Source organism: Anguilla anguilla, chromosome 7 (genome assembly GCF_013347855.1).
Source record: "Anguilla anguilla isolate fAngAng1 chromosome 7, fAngAng1.pri, whole genome shotgun sequence".
Lineage (NCBI taxonomy): Eukaryota > Metazoa > Chordata > Actinopteri > Anguilliformes > Anguillidae > Anguilla > Anguilla anguilla.
The window spans coordinates 22,283,535-22,306,709 of NC_049207.1; the positions used below are offsets into that span (position 1 = coordinate 22,283,535).

Genomic DNA, 23,175 nt, shown 5'->3' on the forward strand with positions numbered 1-23,175 from the left:
ACATTCTAACATTTCAACAGTTTCAATAACATTTCAATGGCAGGTTTCTGGTATTATTATCTGATATGACAAATGACATTCCGTTTAGAATCATCCGTCTCTTGCTATCCTGCCTGCATCATGTGTATGTGTATATTCTGTGTGTATCTGAGCGTGTTTGAGTGTGTGCCATTGGTCTGAGACCAGCTGGAATTGAACCACAGCCTTTTGTTTCTGCCTTGAGTTAATTGGGCCAAATTCATAAATACAATGGACAAGCTGTCACTTGAATGCTTACGCCATTTGAATTAGCATATTTTCAGTTGCATGGGACGGTAGGTCAAGGGAATGATTCAGTTCCAGCCGCTGTTGCCTTGACTGCTCCTAATCAGCTAACCCAAATGGTTTTGATTTATAGCCTGCAGACGGTTCCAGCTCCGCCATTATTAACATCTCATCCTCACGAACCAGTCTCCATGTACGTATGGTAGTCCTGATTCTGTCCTGCTCTCTCTCTCTCTCTCTCTCTGTTTCTCTGTCTATCTTTCTCTCTCTCTCTCTCTCTCTCTCTGTCTCTCTTTCTCTGTCTGCTTGCCTGTGAGGGTACAGTATGTGCACACACACTGCCCCCCAGGTCCAGTGGAAGACAAGTACTCTGACAAAAGCGGCAAACTAAAAGTGGCATATTTTATCAGTTAATTCTGTCAACTCCCATTGCTGTATATAAAAATTATTATAATAAACAGAGGCTTTGTGTGCCCCCCCCCCCCCCCCCCCAAGTCCACTGGCCCCAGCTTGGGACAACCCCTGAGTCAGACTGTACCCCAGCTATTTACAGTGTTCACAGTGTCCTTAAGCGGTGGCCATGTTGGCGCTGGGGCCGATGATGTCAGAGGAAATGGAGTGAAACCATGTCTGTCGTGGTCTGTCCTGAGCACTGCCTCAGAATGTCTTCCGGAGTTCAATGCGGCTGTCCGCTCCACCAATCGGGAGCAGAGTAATCGCAGGGAGATGGATGACATCACTGCAACTATGCAGTGTTGTGCTCAAGGGGCGGAATGCTATCAGAATCCACATGCTCAACTTCCTGTCATGTAAAGGTCGTGAGACTGTTATTGGGCCGCACTGCTTTCAGCAAAGCCCCTCTATCGGAGCGCAGTGAACATAATCCAATCAGAAAACATGCTTGAGAAAGTCAAGGTAAGAGCACGCAGATTCCTGATTTATTTATTTGTTTATTTTTTTGTGCAGTGCTTCTTGCTCTTATTATGAACTCCAGAAGTTTCTCCGAGGCGATGTGGGCCAGGGCGCGGTTCTCGCATTGCACGGCTCTCAGACCTTTTCCACTGGCTGGTTACAGTAAGCCCGGGGGGATTTAGTGCTTAGAGAGGAGGGTTCTGCGCTAAATGCTCTCCAGAGTGCATTTGGCGCTGTGTAAATAAGCCTCAGCGGGGGTCCTGCCCACCGACCCAACTGCAGCAGGGGCTCCCCTTTCTCTCCCTGGGGGCTCCCCTTTCTCTCCCTGCTCCGCTCTGTTGCACGGTTTGTCGGGGGGTCGGGGGGGTGGTGGTCCTTGACCGGGCTTGATCGTGAAGTTTGGGAATGCTGTGGTTTGGCCTCTGTTCTACCTGCCAGCTCTCTGCCCCGCCCCATCCCACCCCACCCCTACCCCCATACTAGTTAAAGGTTTCATTTCAAATGGCAAACCAAATTTGCTTTATTATTTGTATCTGAGCCTATAAAACCCTCTTCTGTTACAGTTGAAATTGGTTACAGCGCACTCTTCCACAACGCCAATGCGATGGACACTGTTTCAAATTAAGCCCCAGGAAGCTTAATTGAATAATACATAGTGCTGGGGTTTTTATCTGAGCTCCAAGTAACTCTGGAATTTGAAATGAAATTGCTGTGTGTGTGCGTGTGTGTGCGTGTGTGTGCGGATGTGCGTGTACTTGTGTGTGTGTGTGTGTGTGTATTTGTGTATACGGGTGTGTATGTGTGCATTTTTGCGTGTGTGTGTCAATGTGTGTATGCACGTGTGTCTTTGCGTGTGGCTGCGTGTGTGTTCGTGTGTGTGCGTGCGTTTGTGTGTGAGTATGCATGCATACATGTGTGTGAGTACACACGTGTGTGTCAGTAAATATGTATGTGTATGTGCGTATACGTGTGCATTTTTGCATTTGTCAATGTGTGTGTGCACACTTGTGTGTGTGTGTGTGTGTGTGTGTTTGTGTCCTCATACACATATTTGGATTCAGATTCCGGGAGATGACAGACTGGGTTTGGCTCCGTCAAGCCCAATCGGGTCAAATGTGACCTGGTTCTCTCACCGCCAGCGTCACACCACAGGCCCAGCGACTCTTTCCAGCCTGAGACGCTGTTAGGGCCCTTTGATAGTGACTTGTTTATATCACGCTCCAAATGTAGCACTGGCTTTGTCCCGCTGGCCAAGATATGGAGGTTTCTCTTTCTGCAAACAAAGATATTTATTTTATTAGAAAATATTCAAACCAGATGATCAAAACCTAAATTTTCTCTCTCCCCAACGCCAAAGTAAATAAGGCCACTAAAATATCCCCGACGCGTATCCCTCCAGCCAGACGTGAGACGCAAAAAAGTGACGAGGAGGAAAGAAAGAACGATTGCATTTAATCGGTTTTTCTCTGATTTGATTTTTTAAGATTCAGGCTTTAGAAGAGGAGAGGAGATCTTACGGTGTGTCGCGTTGCTCCGAGGAAGACAGAGCTGCAGCAGCTTGATGTGATTTTGGGAACGGGGTGACACGTCCTTGCGGCAATGTGTTTTCACATTTCGGGGGAGCCTGATGCAGATCATCTGTACTTGATCCCTTGTCGTCGTTGCCGTTTGACAGTAGCTTGAGTAATGGCTGCCCCCCCCCCCAATCCCCTTTGTCAACTTTTTTCTTCTTCTGATCGTGACAAATTCTACGTAAAGGGCAATTAAGCCTCATTAGTCACGCCAAGAGGGACAGCCTCTCCGTGATCTGGAAGGAGAGACGAACCGGCCCGTCTGGACGCAGATCTGACTGAAACCACACGATGGGGTGATGAAAGAGAGAAAAAGAGGATGAGAGAGAGAGAGAGCCCAAACCACTCTGCGTTCCTCACCGAATTCCTCTGCCTATACGTCGCGCTCTCTGCAGGGATAATGCCCAGGCTCGGAAGCAGAGAGCCCAGGCAGGCAGACGCACAGGCTGGGGTCGTCTGAAACAGACCCAGTCATGGAGAACATACAGTAGCCGATGTGCCTAAATGCCAATTGCATATTTCTAAGCAATTACTGACCAAAGAGGTGCATGAATACTGTACACCATGTGTCTATGTGTGTGTTTGTATATGCATATGTATATGCTGGTAGTGTGTGCAAAGTCATGTGCATGGCTACATGTATGTGTGCGCACACACAGATGCCAAGTGGCTAAGTTATATGATGCTGCTAATCCGCTAACCAGACATACTTTGTATAAATATTACAATCTTTTAGATTGTCTCTCGCTCTCTCTCTGTCTCTCTCTGTCTCTCTCTCTCTCTGTCTCGGTTTCACTATTTTTAGCCAAATGGTTACATGCGCAACCATAGACCCCATGACCCAGAGTGTGAACTGCAGATCACGGTAGGCCAGAGAGCCGTGGGTGGATGTTACGCACGAGACGTGATGCACTGGAAAATCTGGCTCTCAGAAGATCTGCCCATGCGCTTGCTCCGTGCCGCGCGACGTTGTATAAATTAGCACTCGATTTACGCAGACCACAATTACTCTGGATCACAGCCTCCGTTGGGCTCTCCAGCAAAGTGGGAATGTGGCATTCAGACGTTGGCATGCGGCTGTGCCGCCAAAAGAGTTGCTTATTAAACTCGGGATGGGGGGTGAAGGGGGGGGGGGGGGGGGGGAGGGGCTCCTCTTGCCAGTCTGGACCAGCTGAAACCTGCGCTCAATTTACAAATTGCACATTTCTATGGCTGCATGTGACAAATTCCCCAAAGGCTGTTTCAGAATGGTTTATCATTCCTTTCTGTATAATGGAGGGCCAATGGACTTGGATTCATGCAGTTTTTTCCACAGTGTGCGTTTTGGTATGTCCTCAGCCAGATTTATTTTCTCCCTGGACAGTTTCATCCACTTTCCTCCAGAGCTGAGCTCTGTGAAAATGACCTGCAGTTACCTTCTTCTCTCCTTGGGTTCCCTTCCTCATTCTATATGGGGGTGTTCATGGTTAGTTCTGTTGGATGGGGATAAATACAAATGGCAGTGTAGCATAATGTATATAACTGAAAGGTTACAGGTTTGATTCCCAGGTAGGAAGCTGGTATTGTACCCTTGAGCAAACTACTTAACTTGCATTGCTTCATTGTACATCCAGCTGTATGTATTTAGAAGATGCTCTGGATAAGAGCATCTCCTAAATGCATGTGATACACAGTGCCCTCCATAATGTTTAGGACAAAGATTTGGCTCTGTATTTTACAGATTTTAGATTTGTAATGAAACAATTCACATTTGATTAAAGTTTAGATTCACAGCTTTTATTAAAGCACATTATTATACATTTTGGTTTCACCATGTTGAAATGACAGCACTTTTATGCGTGTTTGGAACATATTAATGTCACATAAATGAAAGTAGTCATGTTTAATACTTTGTTGCATATCCCTTGCATGCAGTGACTGCTTAAAAATGTCTGTGACCCAAAGACATTACCAGATGCTGAGTACTTTCTCTGGTGATGGTCTGTCAGGCCTGTGCTGCAGTCATCTTCAGCTCCTGCTTGTTTCGGGTCTTGTTACCTTAAGTTTTCTCTTCAGCATATGAATATTGGATTCAGAATCTACGTTCAATTGGATTCAGATTTGTTGAATGACTTGGCCAGTCATCACTTGGCCTGTTTCCTTCTTATTTCTCAAACTCATAATGGTTTTGTTAACTTTCATAGGCACAACCCTGGTCCTCATGTTGACAAATGCCAATAATACACTCCAAAGGCAACCAAAAGCCTAGAATCAAGGCTTGGTACTGCATTAAGAAAGCAATTGAACACACCTGTCTAATCAGAAACACCTGTGAAGCCATTATGGTGCCCTAAAATGAGAGGGACTATGTATATAACGTGCTGTAATTGAAACCCAAATGTATAAAAAATTTTAATAAAAGCTGTGAATCTGCACTTTGACCACATGTGAATTGTTTCATTACTATCTAAAATTGTGGGATGCAGAGCCAAATTAAGATATTGTATTTCTTTTGTCCCAAGCATTACGGTACTCACTGTAGATGAATATTGAGTTTCCCTGTTTTCACCCCCATGCTAGTTAAAGCAATGGCAAACCAAATTTACTTTATAATAAACGTATAAATCCAGAAAGTAATAGTGCTCCCCAATATTTTGTTCCAGTCACCTGGAACTGCTAATTAGCACAATTCTTCAACCAGTACATAGAACTAATTAGTGAAATCAGCCAGCTGAGTTCATGGGAGAAAGAAACACATGGCAGGACTTTTACTTCTGACCCCTGGACTTTCCACCTCTGCCCCATGTCTTGTGTTTTCATGCAGAATTCACCAAGAATCCCCTCTATTTAGAAATGTTCATTCTGTAATCCTGTATATTTAGGAATATTCACCCAGTACTCTCTTTTTCCTTGTGAATATTCACCCAGTACTCTCTTTTTACTTGTGAATATTCACCCATATCCCCCCTTTCATCCACAAATATTTACTCAGCAGGTGCTTCTCACCCCTGAATATTCACCTACAGACCCTCTCTACGAATAATAGTGTCCCTCCCCCTACCCAGGTAAAATCAGCCAAACATTTTTTTCACACCTGGGTGAATTCAACCATCATTTCCCCCCATGTGGGTTTTTTCAACCCCAGCCTCTCTCCTCCAGCTCACCCAACATTCCCCTGGACTCTGGCACATCCAGTGTGCAGCCCACCATCGTTGTACACACATACAGTACACCCAACACCTCTCCCTCTCTCACTCTTTGGCTCTCAAAACATCCACAGACAGAATCCCAGCCCGTAGCCCTTGTTATGACAGCGAAGGCTGACTTCATTAGATCCCCGCAGATGTAACTGGGGGGCGGCAGACGGAAGCAGAGCCCCGGGCCCCAGCCCTGGTGTAAGAGCAGAAGCTGGGGAGCGAACCGCTGCATCGTGAGCCAGTTCTTCTGCATTGGCTGATCCTCTGTAAAAGAATTGGAAGAGAACAGAGAACCCCCTTGCCGTGTACCTGGCTTTACCGAGCGTGCCGACGTGGCGGCGGCTATGCTGGTCCAGAGTCTGGTGGTTTTCAACCCCGTAGCTCTGGATCTATGCTATTATGAGCGCTAGCTTCGCTCCCTTGACCCCTGACCTCTGACCCCCTGGTCCTTAACACTGGCCAGGGCCCAGCACGTGCAGCTCCTTTTCTGCACAGTGACATCATTGGAAAAAATGCACGAATAAAACAAGTCTCCCCTTCCCGCCAAACCTCGCGGCTTTACAATATTCCCTTTACCTTCCTGTTTGAGCACAATGCAGGCAGAGGTTTGGAAAAACGCAGGCCGTGGGCGTGGGCATGGGCATGTGTGAGAAAAATGTTGAAAGTCTCTTTGTGAGGCGAAGTCTCTGCTGTGTTTCTGAGCGCGCGCTGTCGTGCAGACACGCACATAGCCGTCCTCGGCCATGTTAGGGACCTTTGTTCTGTTTCTTATTGCGTCATAGGTCTGCTTCCAGCTTTGGCCCTGTGTGGGAGAATGGGTGTGCGGGGTCTCGCTGTTGGGATGATGTGTTGAGTTAACCGTTGCACTAGATAATCTGTCCCCTGGCGCTATTCAAAATCTTTGTGATCATTTTTTTAGTCGTTTTTTTTTTTTTTTTTTTTTTGGTATTTTCCTTGCGGTTTTCCACATTGGGGCCGGATGGTGTCGTCAGCACTGGCTGGCCTTTGTGTTCTTTCTGTGAGAAACGTGCCGCTTGCCAAAATCGGAGGGCTCCATGCTATTTTACTGTTCCGGCTCTCCTGAAAGTAGATTCTGGGTAAACCCCTGAGTTTTAGTGTCCTGTCATACGACTTTGTACATGTTCATTATCATTGCTTGTATGCAATGTGGAAAAAGCTTGCCCTTGTTACGGCCTAAATATAAACATTTAATAAAGGGTAGCGTTGGAAGTGCTCGCAGTGTTTTTTTTTAATCATCTCCTGTCACATTATTAGAATTTTATCTCATTCCTGATAATCCAGAGGTTACTCAGTAATATGTTTGACTGGGTCCGGTTAAAGGGCCTGAGGAGGGGGGCCTGCTCAGCCTGGCCCCTGAATGATGGGAACTGGCAGCCAGGGGGCCCTGGTCTGTTGGCACCGGGTTCCGAATTCCCTGCCTGGCAGACTCCCAGTCAGACTGCGGTGGAGTTAAATGGCACACATGTCAGAGAGGAGAGCCTGGTCTGGTATTCAGTCAGAGCTCGTTACGCTGCTGAGAAACATTGGGTTACTCCGCAATTTCAGACTTTCACCGAACCGGGAGGGACGCCTGCACGTGTGTGTGCGCACGTGTGTGTGTGTGTGATGAGTCTGCACCTGTGTGTGTGTATGTGTGTGTGTGAGGGAGCATATTTGTGTATGTATTCTATGTTCATATGCATGTGCTTATTTGTCTGTAATTGTATATGTGCATTTGTGTCTGTATGTGTGTGTATGCATGCATGTGTGTGTGCATGCGTGTGCATTGTGTGCATGTGCGCGTGCGTGTTGTGTGTGTGTGTGTGTGTGTGTGTGTGTGTGTTTCAGAGAGCACTGGATGTTGGATTCACTCAGTGAGGTTGGAATCAGTCATTATCCCTTTCACACACTGGGTCTGGTGGTGGAGCTAATGGTGGGTGTGAACTGGGTGAAATTTGTGACTGATTCTCTCCATTTCCTCCGTATTATTCCTTGCCCGTAGCTGGTGGAAAGATTGGTTGAAAACATGATTTGTTCTGCTTAAGAGGCCCATTAATCTGTCTCTGTACACTGGACCCTCTGGGATTGGTTCTGGGAATAATTCTGTGATTGTGGGGATAATTCACTTTGAGGTTTACCCCAGATTTTCTCCAGTTTGTGCCACATAGAGTCAGGTGCTAATAGGTACGCACGTCACAGGACAAAGTGCTCCCATTGTTCATCTTAAACATTGCAGAACCCTTATTAATAATCATATGTGGCCAAACCTATTACAATGTCAGTGTAAATTTATGCATGTGCATGCCATAAAACAACTAAAAAGTAGTTGACAACGTTTTTTTATGGTGAAGCTGAAAGTTGTTCCAGTTTCCATATTTGCTAAACCTTAAAGAAATACTAATATTATAAACCATCCATGCTCTTTCTAACCTTATCCTTTTTACACAATGCGAGACGCAGAGGATGCAGTGGGTAAGTTGGGTATAATACCAAATGGCATACCATACATTAAGATGAAAAGCCCTCCTCAAATTGTGAATCAAAACTTTACGTGATGGCCAAAGATGGTAATGATTTTCATGATCTCTATACAGTAGGTGCACCTTTGACTAAATGGGGAATTTATTTAGTCGATAGTGTTTCACTTCATGAAATCATGTCAGCATGATTGCAAACAAACTGATCTTAGTTTTTATTCATGTATGCCATTGTAAAGCATGTCAGTCAAGTGGAGTGTTGTGAATCTTTTTCTTTTCTATTTTTTTGTTATGAACATTCATTAGAGTTGGAGTTCATCATTGTGCTTTTTGGATTCCAAGACAAGTAAATGTGCTAGACCTCCATTGCTTTCAGTTACCTCTTTCATTGTTACATCAGCATTAGAATGTTCAGTTAAGAACATGCTAATCTAAGTGTCATGGTCTCTAGCCTGTGTCTCTAAATTTAACACTGATCCAGGAGTCTAAAAGTCTGACCATCCTCTTTGTACACAGGAAGAAGAGTTCATGGATTGGTGGAGTAAGTTCTATGCCTCCACTGGAGAGAGACACAAATGTGGAACCTACCTGGAAAAGGGCTTTGACACTCTGCAGGTACCTGCCCTCTCAACCCTACCCATAATGCCTTTCTTCCCACAACAGATGATGGGCACCCATCTCCCGGTGCCTACACCTTACTCATTTGCCCACCTGATTTTCTTCTGTCATTTCTGTTGATTCCCTCTCCTGGGTTGTTCCCTTAAAACAAACAGGGGCTTAATAGTTTAATAATCCTTGAATGTATGCCACATGCCAGCACAGTTTCCTCACATCACATATACCTGACGGGCATGGCAGGTTCAATTTAACCACCGACCTTAATTTTCACTCAAATGAACACCTACTGACATTTTTCACAGGTGTCTTCTAAAAAATCACTCTTAATATGTCAAATCCAATGTTCAAAACCAGTCACAGCACAGAAAAACATCTCTGCAACCCCCCCAACCCACACGCACACAATCTCTCTCTCTCTCTCACACACACACGCACTCAGGGTATCCTGGCGTAGTTCACTTACATCATCCTGTTCGGAGCGCAAATCGTCCGTTTGAGCGTCAGGCGTCGAGACAGCCTGGGGCGGGGGGGGGGGGGGGGGTGGTAACACCTCTCACCCCGTACGGCAGGAGTGAGGCAGCCGGCTGAGGAGGACAGTAGCTCTCTTCACAAAGCAGCGGGGTCCTGCAGTGGCTGACCCCGCCCCTCCCTCACGGGGCTCCTCTTCCCACGGGCTAAGCGCTACGTGCTAACGGGCACCGCTGCGCTGACATCATAGAGCAGCCAGTTCTGCGCCTTGTGCCTCGATATGAGCCACTCTTTCCAACCTTATTCTTATGAATGTCTATTAATTCCACCAATATATTTCTTAGACCTTGTCTTTTGTTTCTGGAAAAAAAAGCATCAGCTGTAGGGAGCAAGCTATAGTGCACGTTCTTTGTCATTGGGGACACAGGCGTTTTTGGTTTGAAAGCGACGTGTGCATGTCAGAAATTATTTTTAAATAATGGGTTTTGTGAGGAGGAAGTTACGGTTCTCCTAATATTCAAATGATTCTAATGATTTAAAAATAATTCTCATCAGATTTGTAAGTATCATTCAGCATTCAGCTCTGTTTTGATTCATGGGAGTTGATTTTATGATGTTTTAATTTGACCTGCTGTTAATGTGTAGCTGCCATATTGTTACCACATTTGTTTGTTTAGCATATGTCTGTATCTTTGTCATGTGATTTATGCGACACCACTCACAAGACAGATGTCCTCATTGAGGGCAGGCTACAGTCGTACACGTTGTACATTTTAAAACACATTTGTACGTCCGTGATTTCCACAATTTTTTACAGACAAAATAGTTTTGGGATTGCTTTTGGGTGTATCCGCTACCCATCAATCACTGAAAACACTGATGCAGTGCATCAAAGAGCTCCAATATGCTACATGAACATTTTAAAACAGAAACTAGACTATTCTGAATATCCAGTTATGTAACATTGCAGGTATGACAACAGACTACAGCCTTTATACTGTGACCAATTATGTGCTTTTAACTCATTGAAATTTGTTTCCCCACCATCAGTCTAGCAAAGCTAATTTTCCCATCCCCACAACACGACCACAAACTATCTCCTTAGGCAGTGATTTTCAACCCTGCTCCTGGATCTCTACCATCCAGTAGGTGTTCATTTCAACCTTAATTTGGCACACCTGATTCTACTAATTTGCAGCTCAACTAGATCTTTAGCTGTTGAATGAGGTGCTTTGTTAGGGTTGGAGAGAAAACCTACAGGATGGTGGATACTCAGGAACAGGGCTGGGAACCACTGTGCTGTGAAACATTACATAAAATAGAGTGAACTTACAGTTCAGTTTAGACATTTAAATCATAACAGAATGTTATCTGCTTATTGAATGGCCCTAAGCAGAAAAGTAGGCCACCCCATTAGCATGTCACTCATTTTGCCCTCCCTGTAGGTGTACGGGAAAGAGCTGGAGAAGGTGGAAGGGTTCGAGGGGCTGGCAGACTTCTGCCAGACCTTCAAACTGTACAGAGGGAAGACTCAGGACGACAGTGAAGACCCCTCCATTGTGGGAGAATTCAAGGTGAGGCTGGTCATGTGACAGGAAGTTACACCACCCTAAGCATGGGATTAGTGAACATGAAAAAGCTGCAGTTCTCATCTCACATGGAGTGCACGTGTCTATGATTGCCCTGCGATCCATGCATTGGAAGATCTGAGCCGACTGGTGGAGCAGTGCAGAGGGAAATGTGACTCTGCTAAAGGTTAAAACTAAAAGAATACAGGACACTGGAACCAAAAAAATAAGCAAACTAACTGATCCATGTTCTGCCAGTACTACATGTATTTCACAGTGCTTGTTTCTCTGCCACATTTGAAGTTGTAATGCACTGCTCTGGGGCAGAGAATGACCTCTCTCCATCTCTGACTCTGATTCCCCCCCTCCTCTCAGGGGATGTTTAAGATCTACCCCCTGCCCGACGACCCCTCCCTGCCCCTGCCCCCTCGCCAGTTCCGCCAGCTTCCACCCAACGGCCTCGAGGAGTGCCTGGTGCGGGTTTACATCATCCAGGCCACGGGACTGCAGCCAAAGGATGCCAACGGAAAGGTGGGTGGAGCCCAGAACCATTGTCCAATCACTGACCTGCTTTTTAGCCTACTGTCTGTCCTACCCTGTAAAAATGAAGCGTATTGAACTTTCAGTTTTGTGCTTCATTTTCAGTGTGTGCCAAAGTCAGAAAGATTTCAGTTTATTTTCAGTTTTAGTGTCAAGTCTTATTTGCTCCTGCTAATTGATTTACAACATTGAATATCAGTCTGTTTATAGACTTACAGTTTTTTCATGGACTAGATGGTAATGTCTCATGACAGTAATTCTGGACAGCTGTGATGGATATTAGCCTGTATATGTAATGGATTCAAGGAGCAAGAACCCACAAGTTGATCTCCGTTTGTCCTGTGTGTGGGTGCGCTTGTTTCTGTGCAGTGTGACCCCTACGTGAAAATTACTCTTGGAAAGAAATCCATCAATGACCATGACAACTACATCCCGTGCACACTGGACCCTGTTTTTGGAAAGTATGCCACACATTCTTTTTTCTTTCTTTCCATTTTTTTTCTTTACTTCTTTTTTCTTTCTTTCCCTGCTTCAAAATAACATAATGGTAATACAAGCAAAGTAAGTGTATTCTCAGGGACATATAAGCATATATAGGGTGCGTATAGATAGCTAAGGTACATTTTTGCATGAGGACATCTGGTGCCTGGGTAGGTGCTGCAGAAGTGTCAGCTCCACTGTGTGGGTGTCTGTGGCCAGCAGGGGTCAGTATTCTCTCAGTAATGAGGGAGGGGCTCACGAGTGACTTGGCAGAAGAGTGTCACGAAGAGTTACTAAAGTACAAGAACAGAACTTTTTCGAAAGAGCTGATTTCAATCATAGCAGAGACGTGATTTCTTACTTGGCAGCCTATTATAACCAACATGTTTGCTTTGACTGGTGGCTATATCGGTTTTATATATGATTGTACAGAGCAAAGCCAGCAGTACTGCATTTTCCCCAAATGTGCACATGTACAGCATGCTAACATGCCTGTATTTCTTATTGAATAGTAATCCCCAGCTTTGCAAGCACAAAATAATGTAAAATATTCAGATGCCAGGAGTCTGAAATAATGTAAGAGAGAGGTGTCGTTCCAGCACGCAAGCAGATATTAACGATGGAAATTAATGAAAAAATGAATTAATAAGCAAGGAATGATTCCATTAAACAAAGAGAAATATAGATAGAAATAACTAGTGAGTGAATGAATGAATGAATGAATGAATGACCAACATTGGCGTGTCTCCTCACTTTTCCAGGATGTTCGAGCTGACCTGTGCTCTCCCAGTGGAGAAGGACCTGAGAATCATGCTGTATGACTATGACATGCTGTCCAAGGATGAGAAGATCGGAGAGACCTTCATCGACCTGGAGAATCGCTTCCTGTCCCGATACGGGGGCCGCTGCGGACTCCCCCAGTCATACTGTCTGTGCGTCACTCCCCAAAACTCTCTGTGTTCCAATCCTGATGTCTATGAGTCGCAGCTTATACCTGTGTGTGTGTGTGTGTGTGCGCGTGCATACGTGTGTGTGCGTTTGTGTATGTGTGTGAGCGTGCATGCGTGTGTGTGCGCGCATGCGTGCGTGTGTGTGTGTGTGTGTGTGTGTTATATGAGATCCCATGAGCACTAACAGGCCTATCCTCCTCAGGTCGGGGGTAAACCAGTGGAGAGACCAGCTGAAGCCGTCCCAGTTGCTGAGAAGGTTGTGTGAGCGCAGGAACTACAAGCTGCCTGTGTACAAGCAGGACCGTGTCTTCTTCAGGGGCCAGGAGTACACGTCTGCTGACCTGGGTGAGCATGCTCACATCAGCCCACCTCATTTACACTCTCTTTAACCCAGACTACACTGCCTCCACCTCTCTATAACCCAACGCCAGCAGGGATAAACCCAGTATAATCCGTCTCCACTGCCCCATACCGTACACCACCAGGGACAAATCCAGTTTAAAGTGCCTCCACCTCTCTATGCCCCTACACCTGTCGGGATAAACCCAGGCTAAACTGCCTCCACCTCTCTATACCCCTACACCAGCCAGGATTAACCCAGTCTAACCTGTCTCCACCTCTCCATACTGCTACACCAGCAAGGATAAGCTGAGTTTAAATTACCTCCACCTCTCTATACCCCTGCACCACAAAGATAAACCTAGTTTAGACTCTCTTGACCTCTCCATAACCCTACACCAGTAGAGCTAAGCCCTGTTTAAACTGTCTCCACCTCTCTATACCCCTACAACCCCAGGGGTAAACCCAGTTTAGACTCTCCTCCTCTCTCTACCACTACACCAGCAACAGTATTAACACAGCTACACTCACTTCAGCTTTTTGTGGCACCTGTACCGTACACACGGAGCCTATACAGAATTTCCAAGAGTAATGATGGCCCACTGTGTGTGCTTGGGTGTACATGTGGAAGTTTGTATATGTGTAGGTATGTACGTATATGTGTATGGGTAGGGCAATTAAAGTCTTGGACTGATCAGCCTCTTCCTGGCCTTCTATCATTAAACTTGAGCACATGCAGTGGTTTTTTGGTCTGTTATGCATCAGTTACATTGATGAAGCATATAATCCTGCTGGTGTATATCTTCTCAATGTGGGTGGTAGAGGGGTTGAAGTGGGATGTGGGGTTTGGGGAGCGGGGTGGAGGGTGGCGGGGTGGGGTGGGGGGGAAAAAGTTAATTTGCAGCTATTCCTACTCGAGCAATAAAAGTGGAAGAAATTGCTTGCGTCTGAGTTATGAGAATAACACTAGGTGATTCAAAGGAGAAGAAAGCTGAGTGAGTGTACGATACCTCCGACACACTGTGTAAATTAACAGCGCGTATATCACTCCTCGCGATGGCGTCACCGGTCTCCGCTCTGGCTTGGACCGCGGAGCGCGCTGGCTATAGCGCCCTCGGCTGGGCGCCACCATGTTCCCCGCCTGGCCACGGAGCCCGTCTCTGCTCCGCTTCAAAACGGGGAAAAATAACCGGATCGGCAGTTTTCTGAGGACCTCGCTTTACACACACACACACACACACGCACACACACGCACACACACACACACACACACACGCACACACACACACACACACACGCACACACGCACACACACACACACACACACACACACACACACACGCCTCGACACACACACACACACACACACACGCACACACACACACACACACACACACACGCACACACACACACACACACACACACGCACACACGCACACACACACACACACACACGCACACACGCACACACACACGCACACACGCACACACACACATGCACACACACACACACACACACACACACACACGCCTTGACGCACACACACACGCACACACGCACGCGCACGCACACACACACACACACACACACACGCCTCGACACACACACACACACACACATACACACATACACACATACACACACGCACACACGCACGCACACACACACGCACACACACACACACATGCACATGCACACACACTCACACGCGCGCACATGCACGCACGCACATACACACACCAGCCAGTGCATCTGAATACAATAACAGCGATATTCCCCGCGCGGCACGGTGGCGCGCTTGGCGAGATTGTGCTGATTTACTGCGCACCATCGCTAAGGCCCGGGCCAAGGTCAATACCGCCACAGACCTCCTCCTCCTCCTCCTCCTTCTCCTCCTCCTCTGCGTTATACTGCAGCGGAATACTGCTGCTCTTTGTTTCCAGTTACCGCGGTTACCCTCGCACGGTTGCCGGCGGTAGCTGGGACCGTCCCAGTCCGTCGGGGCTCCTGTAGTTCATCTTTCTTCAGACCTGTCCTCCATCTTAATGTGCCAAGTGACAACATTTCCCTGAGAGGATGAACAGAGGGTTCCCAACAATAAACTCCTGGCGACCTCAACATTTAAAATATAGGAAAATTACTTCTTAGACCGACGGTGGTGGAAATCAATGGATCATTTAGAGAAGTAGACATAGTGTGGAGCAGTGGAAATAAAGTATGCTGAGAGTTTATTTTACAGTCTTTCCTTTTATGATTACATTGATGACTTCATTCAGCAAAAGGCCAACTGGATCGGAATAGACTGTGAAAGTAAAATACAGCGTTAGATTGTCTGTAGTCTGATTGCTCAAGCACAGAAACAGGAGTCATGTTGAGATAGAAATGGAAAGCAGAAAGAAGGGGTGATGATCTCTCCTGTTTTCAGAATGAATTCCATGAGAAATACCACGGACACTGGCTGTGTTAGTCAGGGTGTATTGCAAGTGTGCTTTTATCTCTACTGTGAGTGAGCCCCCTGGTGCAGGTGTGTGCTGTAAATCTCTGCTGTGACTTAAGCCCCCTGGTGCAGGTGTATCTGCTGTAAATATTTCCTGTGACTGAACAGACGTTCCTGTTGCTCTGTTGTGTTTAATTCTGCTGAAGTTGGTGTGTCTCTGTCTGTGGACACATCAAGGGAAGTTAAACAAAACAGAGCAACTGCCCCCTGGTGCAGGAGTTGTATCTTTGCCTTGACTGAACCCCCAGGCGCAGCTGTGTCTACTGTATGTGTCTGCTTTTACTGAGCTCCTTGGTGCAGGTGTGTTTATAGTATGTTTGTTCTGACTAAGCCCCTTGACTCTGGTGTATCTATTGTATCTCTGCTTTGACTGAGCCCTTGACTCAGCAATGTCTACTGTATGTCTAAGCCCCCTGGTGCAGGTGTGTCGATTATATGTCCCTGCTTGACAGAGGCCCCTGCTGCCAATGTATTTGTTGTATCTCTGCTTTGAGCCTCCTGGCGCAGCAATGTCTACTGTATGTCTGTGCTTTGACTGGGCCCCTTGTTTCAAGTGTGTATGTCTCTGCTTGATTTAGCCCCCTGGTGCAGATGTGTCTATTGTATGTCTCCACTTGATTTAGCCCCCTTGTGCAGGTGTGCCTGTTTTATCTCTACTTTGACTGAGCCCCTGGGTGCAGGTATATCTATTGTATCTCTGCTTTGACTGTGCCCCCTGGTGGAGCAATGTCTACTGTTTATTGGTGCTTTGACTGAGCACTTTGTTGCGAGTGTGTCTGTTGTATTTCTCTGCTTGATTGATCCCCCTGGTGCAGGTGTACCTAAGTATCTCTGCTTTGACTGAGCCCCCTGGTGCAGGTGTCCCTATTGTATCTCTGCTGTGACTGAGCCCCCTGATGCTGGTGTGCATGCAGATGAGGCCAAGCCGCCCAACCCTCACCTTGGCCCAGTGGATGAGCGGCTAGCCCTGCTGATCCTGCGCAGACAGGGCCTGGTCCCAGAACACGTGGAGACACGCCCACTTTACAGCCCCCTGCAACCTGACATAGAACAGGTAGTGACCTCTCCAAACTTACTGAGATCTCTGTCCCGCATCCTTCCCAAAGGGACAACAGCTGCTATGACAGCAGCATTTAGGGCCTGATTTACTAAGACCTTTAGCACATGCAAAACCAATAACATGACCAATGATTGGTCATGGTATTGGTTTTGCGCCAATCATCGGTTTTGTTATTCATTTTGCATGTGCTAAATAGTTTTGCATGTGGTAAAGGTCTTAGTAAATCAGGCCCTTCCTGTACTTCTATCTTCTAATTGATTTCCCAGCGGCTGTGCCCGCTCTGATTGGTTACACAGCCATTTTTTGCACTTCCTATTGGTTACTCTTCTTGACCTTGCAGGGAAAACTGCAGCTGTGGGTAGACATCTTCCCTAAGTCTGTGGGCCCCCCTGGACCCCCTTTTAACATCTCCTCACGCAAAGCTAAAAAGTAAGGGACAAAAATCTGTGTAAAACTGCCTCTTTGGTTGCTCTCATATTCCTCCCCACCCGCCCTCCCTCCCTCCATTCCTCCCTCTCCCTTTTTCTCACTCACTCACTCACTGCCACATCAGAAACCTTTTTGCCCTCTCCTTGATCTCTCATAGGTTCTTCCTGCGCTGTGTCATCTGGAACACCAGTGATGTCATTCTGGATGATGTCAGCGTGACAGGCGAGAAGATGAGTGACATATATGTGAAAGGGTAAGCTGTCAGTCCAGTGTCAAGGAGGGAGACCACTTCTAAACCTCACCACCATTATTATGACTTCAGATATAAGCAATGTCTTTTTAACCTGTGAGTCATTAATCAAATGGTCTCCTGGAAAACCTGAAATGACCCAGTTAAGTAGGCCACATGTCACAGCACAAAATACACTGGTTTATAGCAGCAGAAGTCAGAACTTAAAATATCTACCCATAGTCATCACTAGACTGAGCCCACAAAAGATGTGATGTCATATATTGCATACAGAATGGGATGAGTGAGACGTATGATAAAGTATGTAAAGTATGATGACATACATGAGGACAATGATGATGCCGTAAGCCCATGGACAGCCTGATGTAATGCAGTTTGAAAGGGTGCGTGTGTGATATAACACAGCATTAGGAGTGTGTGACTGACTGCTTTGTGTCTCTCACTGTCAGATGGATGCAGGGGCTGGAAGGAAACAAGCAGAAGACTGATGTTCACTACAGATCCCTGGGAGGCGAGGGCAACTTTAACTGGAGGTTCCTGTTCCCCTTCCACTACCTGCCCGCCGAGCAGCTCTGCATCATCGAAAAGAAGGTGGGGGAGGAACACTGGTGCCACCTTTAGGTCGGAGTGCAGAGAGACACCTGAAACAAATAGCCAGCTGACCATAAATATTGTGTCACCTGAACAAGCACCTGGCACAAGCTGAGAGGAAGATTTGTTCACTTAAAAAGTAATCTGTCCCTCCCCCTCTTGTTGGGCCAGCTGTCAGGTGGTTGATTAATGTGCTACTTGGATTTTATCCTTGGATTTACACTATTAATGTGCATCATCATCATCGTAAATAAAATCAGTGGAATATATATGCATGACCCAGGTTGGATATGGGCGTGGTCCAGGCTGTTTATGGGCGTGGCCACGGTTGGATGTGGGTGTGACCCAGGTTTAATTTGGACATGGTCCTGGTTGGATGTGGGCATGACCCAGGTATTAATGTGGGTGTGGTCCTGGTTGGAGGTGGACAATGGCCTTGCTAGAGGTGGGTGTGGTTGTGGGGGTGTGGCCCAGGTGCTTTCTGTCCTGCTGACACTGCTCTTTGCACTCAGGAACACTTCTGGAGCCTAGATAAAGCAGAGTCCAAGATTCCCCCAAAGATCACCATCCAGATCTGGGACAACGACAAGTTCTCCTTCGATGACTACCTTGGTAAGGCTGAGAGGCATCCAACCCCCTTCTGTGGGTCAGACCGCCCCAAAGGAAACACTGCTGTTTTTAATTCCTGTTTTTCCAGACTTGTTGTAACATGTACAGGAAAGTATAAAAACACAGTGTGGAACCAGTGTGCTAAATCGTGGGGCTCCGCATTGCACAAAGATGCTGCCGTGAAACCACACACAGAGCCGTAATGGCCGAGAAACCACATACACGCAGAGCCGCAATGGCGGAGTCAGCATACGTTGGAGATGTATAGCCCCTGTAAAAACATTAGCTATTCCAGATGACTCCAAATGTGTGATTATTTCCAGCACATAAGCAGATCTCTGGGATAAAAGTCATGATATATGTATGTGCATGTGTGTGTGCACTTGTGTGCATGTTGAATTTATATTCAGGCCCTTGGAGATAACAAGTCTGGTATGGAATGATCGAAAGCAGGTTGGATACATTGTTATGATTCAATCATCAGATGTAGTACACTGATGTATGGATGGGTAACTCACTGACTTTCTTTCCTTTTCTTCTGATAGAAGGAAATAAAACCAAATCCCTGTTGACTGACTTGAAATTTGTGGCAAGAGACGTGATTAGCTGAGTGCTAAATTCTCAAATCCTGCACAGTCAGCTAAAAGTGTCTCCCACAGCAACTCCAGGGGCTGACATGATTATCCAGCATGATTATATGCAAACTCCCCTAAACAAACAGCCTTCTTGAGGCCAGCAGACATGAAGCCAAGATGTCACATCCTTCACATTGGTGTTCCAGTGAGCTGAGTGAGTGGTAGATGTAGGGGAACTCACTCTACTTCTCTTACCCCTTCATCTCTCTCTCTCTACCTCCTTTTCTTTCTCCCCTTTCTCCAACACTCTTTCTCCCCCCTTTCTCCATCTCTACCTCATTCTTCTCTCTTGTCACCCCTATATCTCCCCCTCTCTGCCTCCGTTTCTTTCAACCCTTTTTCCAACTCTCCATCCTTTACTCACTCTACCTCATTCTTCTTCTCCCTCTCTCCTTCCGTACCTCTTTCTCACTCTGTCTCTCCCTTGCTCTCTCATTATACTACCCTCTCTTCCTCCTTCTCCTTTTCCTTCTCTCCTTCTCCCTCTCCTTCCCTCTTTTTCCCCACACCCTCTTTCTGCCTCTCCCCTCCTCTCTCTTCTCCCCACCTCTCCCGCCCTTATGTTTGCTCAGGCTGTGTGGAGATGGACCTGAACCACATGCTGAGGCCGGCTAAGACAGCGCAGAAGTGCGGGCTGGAGCTGCTGTCCCAGGCTCAGGAGAAGCTGGTGTCCCTGTTTGAGCAGAAGACGGTGAAGGGCTGGTGGCCCTGCGTGTGCGAGAGCAACGGGGAGAAGATCCTCGCCGTGAGTGACCCCCGCCAGCGCTCCTTCAACATCACCCTCCCCTCTCTCTCTTTTCCTCCTCTTCTTTCCTTCGCTTGCCTCTTTGTCCTCTTCAGTCCCTCATTGCTGAACTATGTAGGCCTTTGTTCAGCCTCTGACACATTCTAGTGCATTGTTTTAGTTTGCTGTTGTTCCTCTTGTTCGCTGAATGACAGAGCGCATGTGCTCCAGTCTTCCTGTTTGTCATTAGATCTATTCTGCAGTGTGTTGATAGGTATACTCTCTCTCTCTCTCTCTCTCTCTCCCCTCTCCTCTCAGGGGAAAGTAGAGATGTCACTGGAGATTGTCACGGAGCAGGAGCAGGACGAGCGGCCAGCAGGGATAGGGAGGGATGAACCCAATATGAACCCCCACTTGGAGGAGCCTCAGTGAGTCCCCCTAGGCAACAGCCAATCAGAGCTCTGCCTCTGATGAGGCTGACCATGGGAAAGACTATTCGTAAACACCTATAGGGGTGGAAAATCACTCACCTGACCTGTTCTTTTTTTCCTGTACAAAATAAATAAGACACCTTTCAATACCGAACTAGGCTTTACACATTATTTTCCTCATATTATTTAGTTTTAAAAGGGAAATCAGGTGAGTTTTATAAAAATTTCTCATTATTACATGTTGGGTCCATATAACCTCTTTTTCCCATCAACCAACACCCCCCCCCCCCCCCACACCATCTCTCTCTAGACGTCCAGAAACCTCCTTCTTATGGTTTTCCTCACCTTACAAGACACTGAAGTACATCCTGTGGAGGCGGTTCAAATGGGTCATCATCGGACTTATCATCCTCTTCTTCATCTTCCTGTTCTTTGGTGTCTTCCTCTACTCCTTCCCGGTGAGTAACTGTCACTTCATTTTTACACTCAGAAAATGAAAATGAAGGCATTTGGTGCAACGCTCCCAGGAAAACCTGCTAAGCCTTGATGATAAAAGAAAATGGTGCTGTGAAGGTCCGGCTTTCATACACTGATCATCCAGTGCAAGCCTGCAACTGGATCTGGGCGGCATGCCAAGAAAAGCAAAAAAAAAACAACAACAACATAAAAACTGAGTCTTCTCAGTTCGAAGCCCTCAAAACTGTCTCATTCCGAAGCAACCTCTTCTTATTTTCACTGTCACCTGGAAAACACAGTCAGGCTTTAAATAAAACCAGGGTTTAAGCTGGGAATCCTGCTCTAAAGCTCCGGGTTAAAAAAGATAGAGTGTTGACATGACAACCACCCGTTCTAAACCTGAAGGTGATTGGGTGACCTTACTTGATTTTTTAAGAACCCCCAAAAATGTCTTGCTTTAAATGGACTTATCCTGAAGCCGGCTGCAGCTTTACCGACTCCCTGGATCTTAGATCATAGTAGCAGCAACAGTGGCTGCCCCCCCTCGCCCCCCCATCTCAGGGTGGGGGGGGCAGGTCGTGTCCTCGCGGGCCCGGCGCGTCCCCAGCGCCTCCCCGCCCTCTTAGCGCACCGCCCGCGCGGCTGTTAGCGTCGGCGCGTAAACAGGTTGCGGGGTGACTGAGGGGCCGGCACAATGGCGGCGCTTGTGCTGACGGCGGCTGGGAGAGGGAGCAGGGCGAGGTCCGCCCGCAGGCCCCGGTCTGAAGGAAATCAATCCCAGCTGAGAGCGGCAACACGAGCCCAGGGCCTCAGCTTCATCAATATTTACGCACAACCCTCCATTTGTAATGCAAGGCAGCTTTTCAGCCATGGAAACCATTAAACGGGCCCATGGTTGCATGCTTTTCCAGGCGTGTGTGTGTATACGCGTGCATGTGTATCTAAGTTAAGGATGTTAATCTCAGTGCAGTCAATACACCTTGGATATGGAACATGAACGTTGGACACATGCGCAGAATGTAAGGGTTACACTTTGCGTAAAGTTTGAATAAAGCCTGAGTAAACTATACACAGCACCTTTATAGATGTGGCGTAAGCCCTTTATTAAGCAGTTATATGCAAATGGCGGGGTTCATGAATACCTGGCTTCCTGAAGTTACCCTAAAAGGTGTATTTTCAAAGTATATTTAAAAAAATGTGAAAACAGTATGATCCTTTCCTTAAGGTCTATTACGAAGTTTTAAAAAAATATATAGTACTCTCAGAATCAGTTCATTTGGGTGGGTGTGCAGGGTGATCCACCACAAGATTGAATCTCTGTACATGCCTTGAAGCCTCAGCACAAAGATTCTCCATGACCAGAGAAGCCCTCTTTCTTCATTCCTTTAATAATTGGAAACTGAGATTGAGCTGCACAAAGAAGAGGGAAAGAAAGAAACCACCGTTTTTTTTGCATCTAATAAACTGTGCCGGTGGTCTGTTTTGGCTCTTAAACCACTGAGTTTTGGTGATGGTGACATGGAGCAGCACAAGCTCATGTTTGAGCCAGAAGAAGCAGAGAAGTAGAAGTCACTGGAATGATATATTATGCTGTTCATATTGTGATATTACACATAGAGCCTCAGGTTTTAAACCCTAAGTATATAAATGTATAATATTACAATATTAAAATCTACAGTATATGTACCCTGTAATCAGTCGGAAGTCGCTATGGCCAATTTCATATGAATCAATCAAAAATGTAAATTGTTTTATTATTTTTATGTTTTAGTGTGTTATCTTATTTTAGCAGAACAATATCTTGGTTTTCCTAATCTGTACACCTTAATGCCAAATTCTGAGTAAAAATATAGTTTTAAAGGCTTTAAACATAAGATGACAAGCTAGCACTGGAGTTTCATGAGACTGTCTAGACCATACTGCTGTCCATCACCAGTCACACGTAGCGACTACTTTAATGTCTTGGCTTTCTTGATCTGTATGTCATAATGTCACATTCAGTGTAAAATATAGTTTTATAGCTGACAAGGTAGCACTGGAGTTTCACGTCTTTTGGAGGCTAACCAGCTTGTCGCCCGTCACCAGTCACATCACATCAGCTGCTTTCGCGGCTACAAACTAATGTATTG

The 23,175-nt window shown here is 46.4% G+C and overlaps 1 protein-coding gene across 10 annotated transcripts in view; it reads left to right on the forward strand.

Annotated features, from left to right (window-relative positions):
• dysf (dysferlin, limb girdle muscular dystrophy 2B (autosomal recessive)) overlaps positions 1–23,175 on the forward strand; it is an 89,745-nt gene that overhangs the window by 63,275 nt on the left and 3,295 nt on the right. For 4 of the 10 annotated variants that reach the window (XM_035426214.1, XM_035426213.1, XM_035426216.1 and 1 more), the window contains 14 exons: positions 8,917–9,015; positions 10,932–11,060; positions 11,430–11,585; positions 11,964–12,055; positions 12,836–13,006; positions 13,227–13,369; positions 16,776–16,915; positions 17,262–17,350; positions 17,508–17,603; positions 18,050–18,191; positions 18,704–18,803; positions 20,008–20,180; positions 20,478–20,587; positions 20,901–21,048. In XM_035426214.1, coding sequence (XP_035282105.1) covers positions 8,917–9,015; positions 10,932–11,060; positions 11,430–11,585; positions 11,964–12,055; positions 12,836–13,006; positions 13,227–13,369; positions 16,776–16,915; positions 17,262–17,350; positions 17,508–17,603; positions 18,050–18,191; positions 18,704–18,803; positions 20,008–20,180; positions 20,478–20,587; positions 20,901–21,048 — 1,788 coding nt within the window. Of the gene's footprint in view, positions 1–397; positions 458–8,383; positions 8,396–8,916; positions 9,016–10,931; positions 11,061–11,429; positions 11,586–11,963; positions 12,056–12,835; positions 13,007–13,226; positions 13,370–16,775; positions 16,916–17,261; positions 17,351–17,507; positions 17,604–18,049; positions 18,192–18,703; positions 18,804–20,007; positions 20,181–20,477; positions 20,588–20,900; positions 21,049–23,175 lie in introns of all 10 variants that reach the window. The other 6 variants (XM_035426208.1, XM_035426212.1, XM_035426209.1 and 3 more) reach the window with 2 other exon arrangements.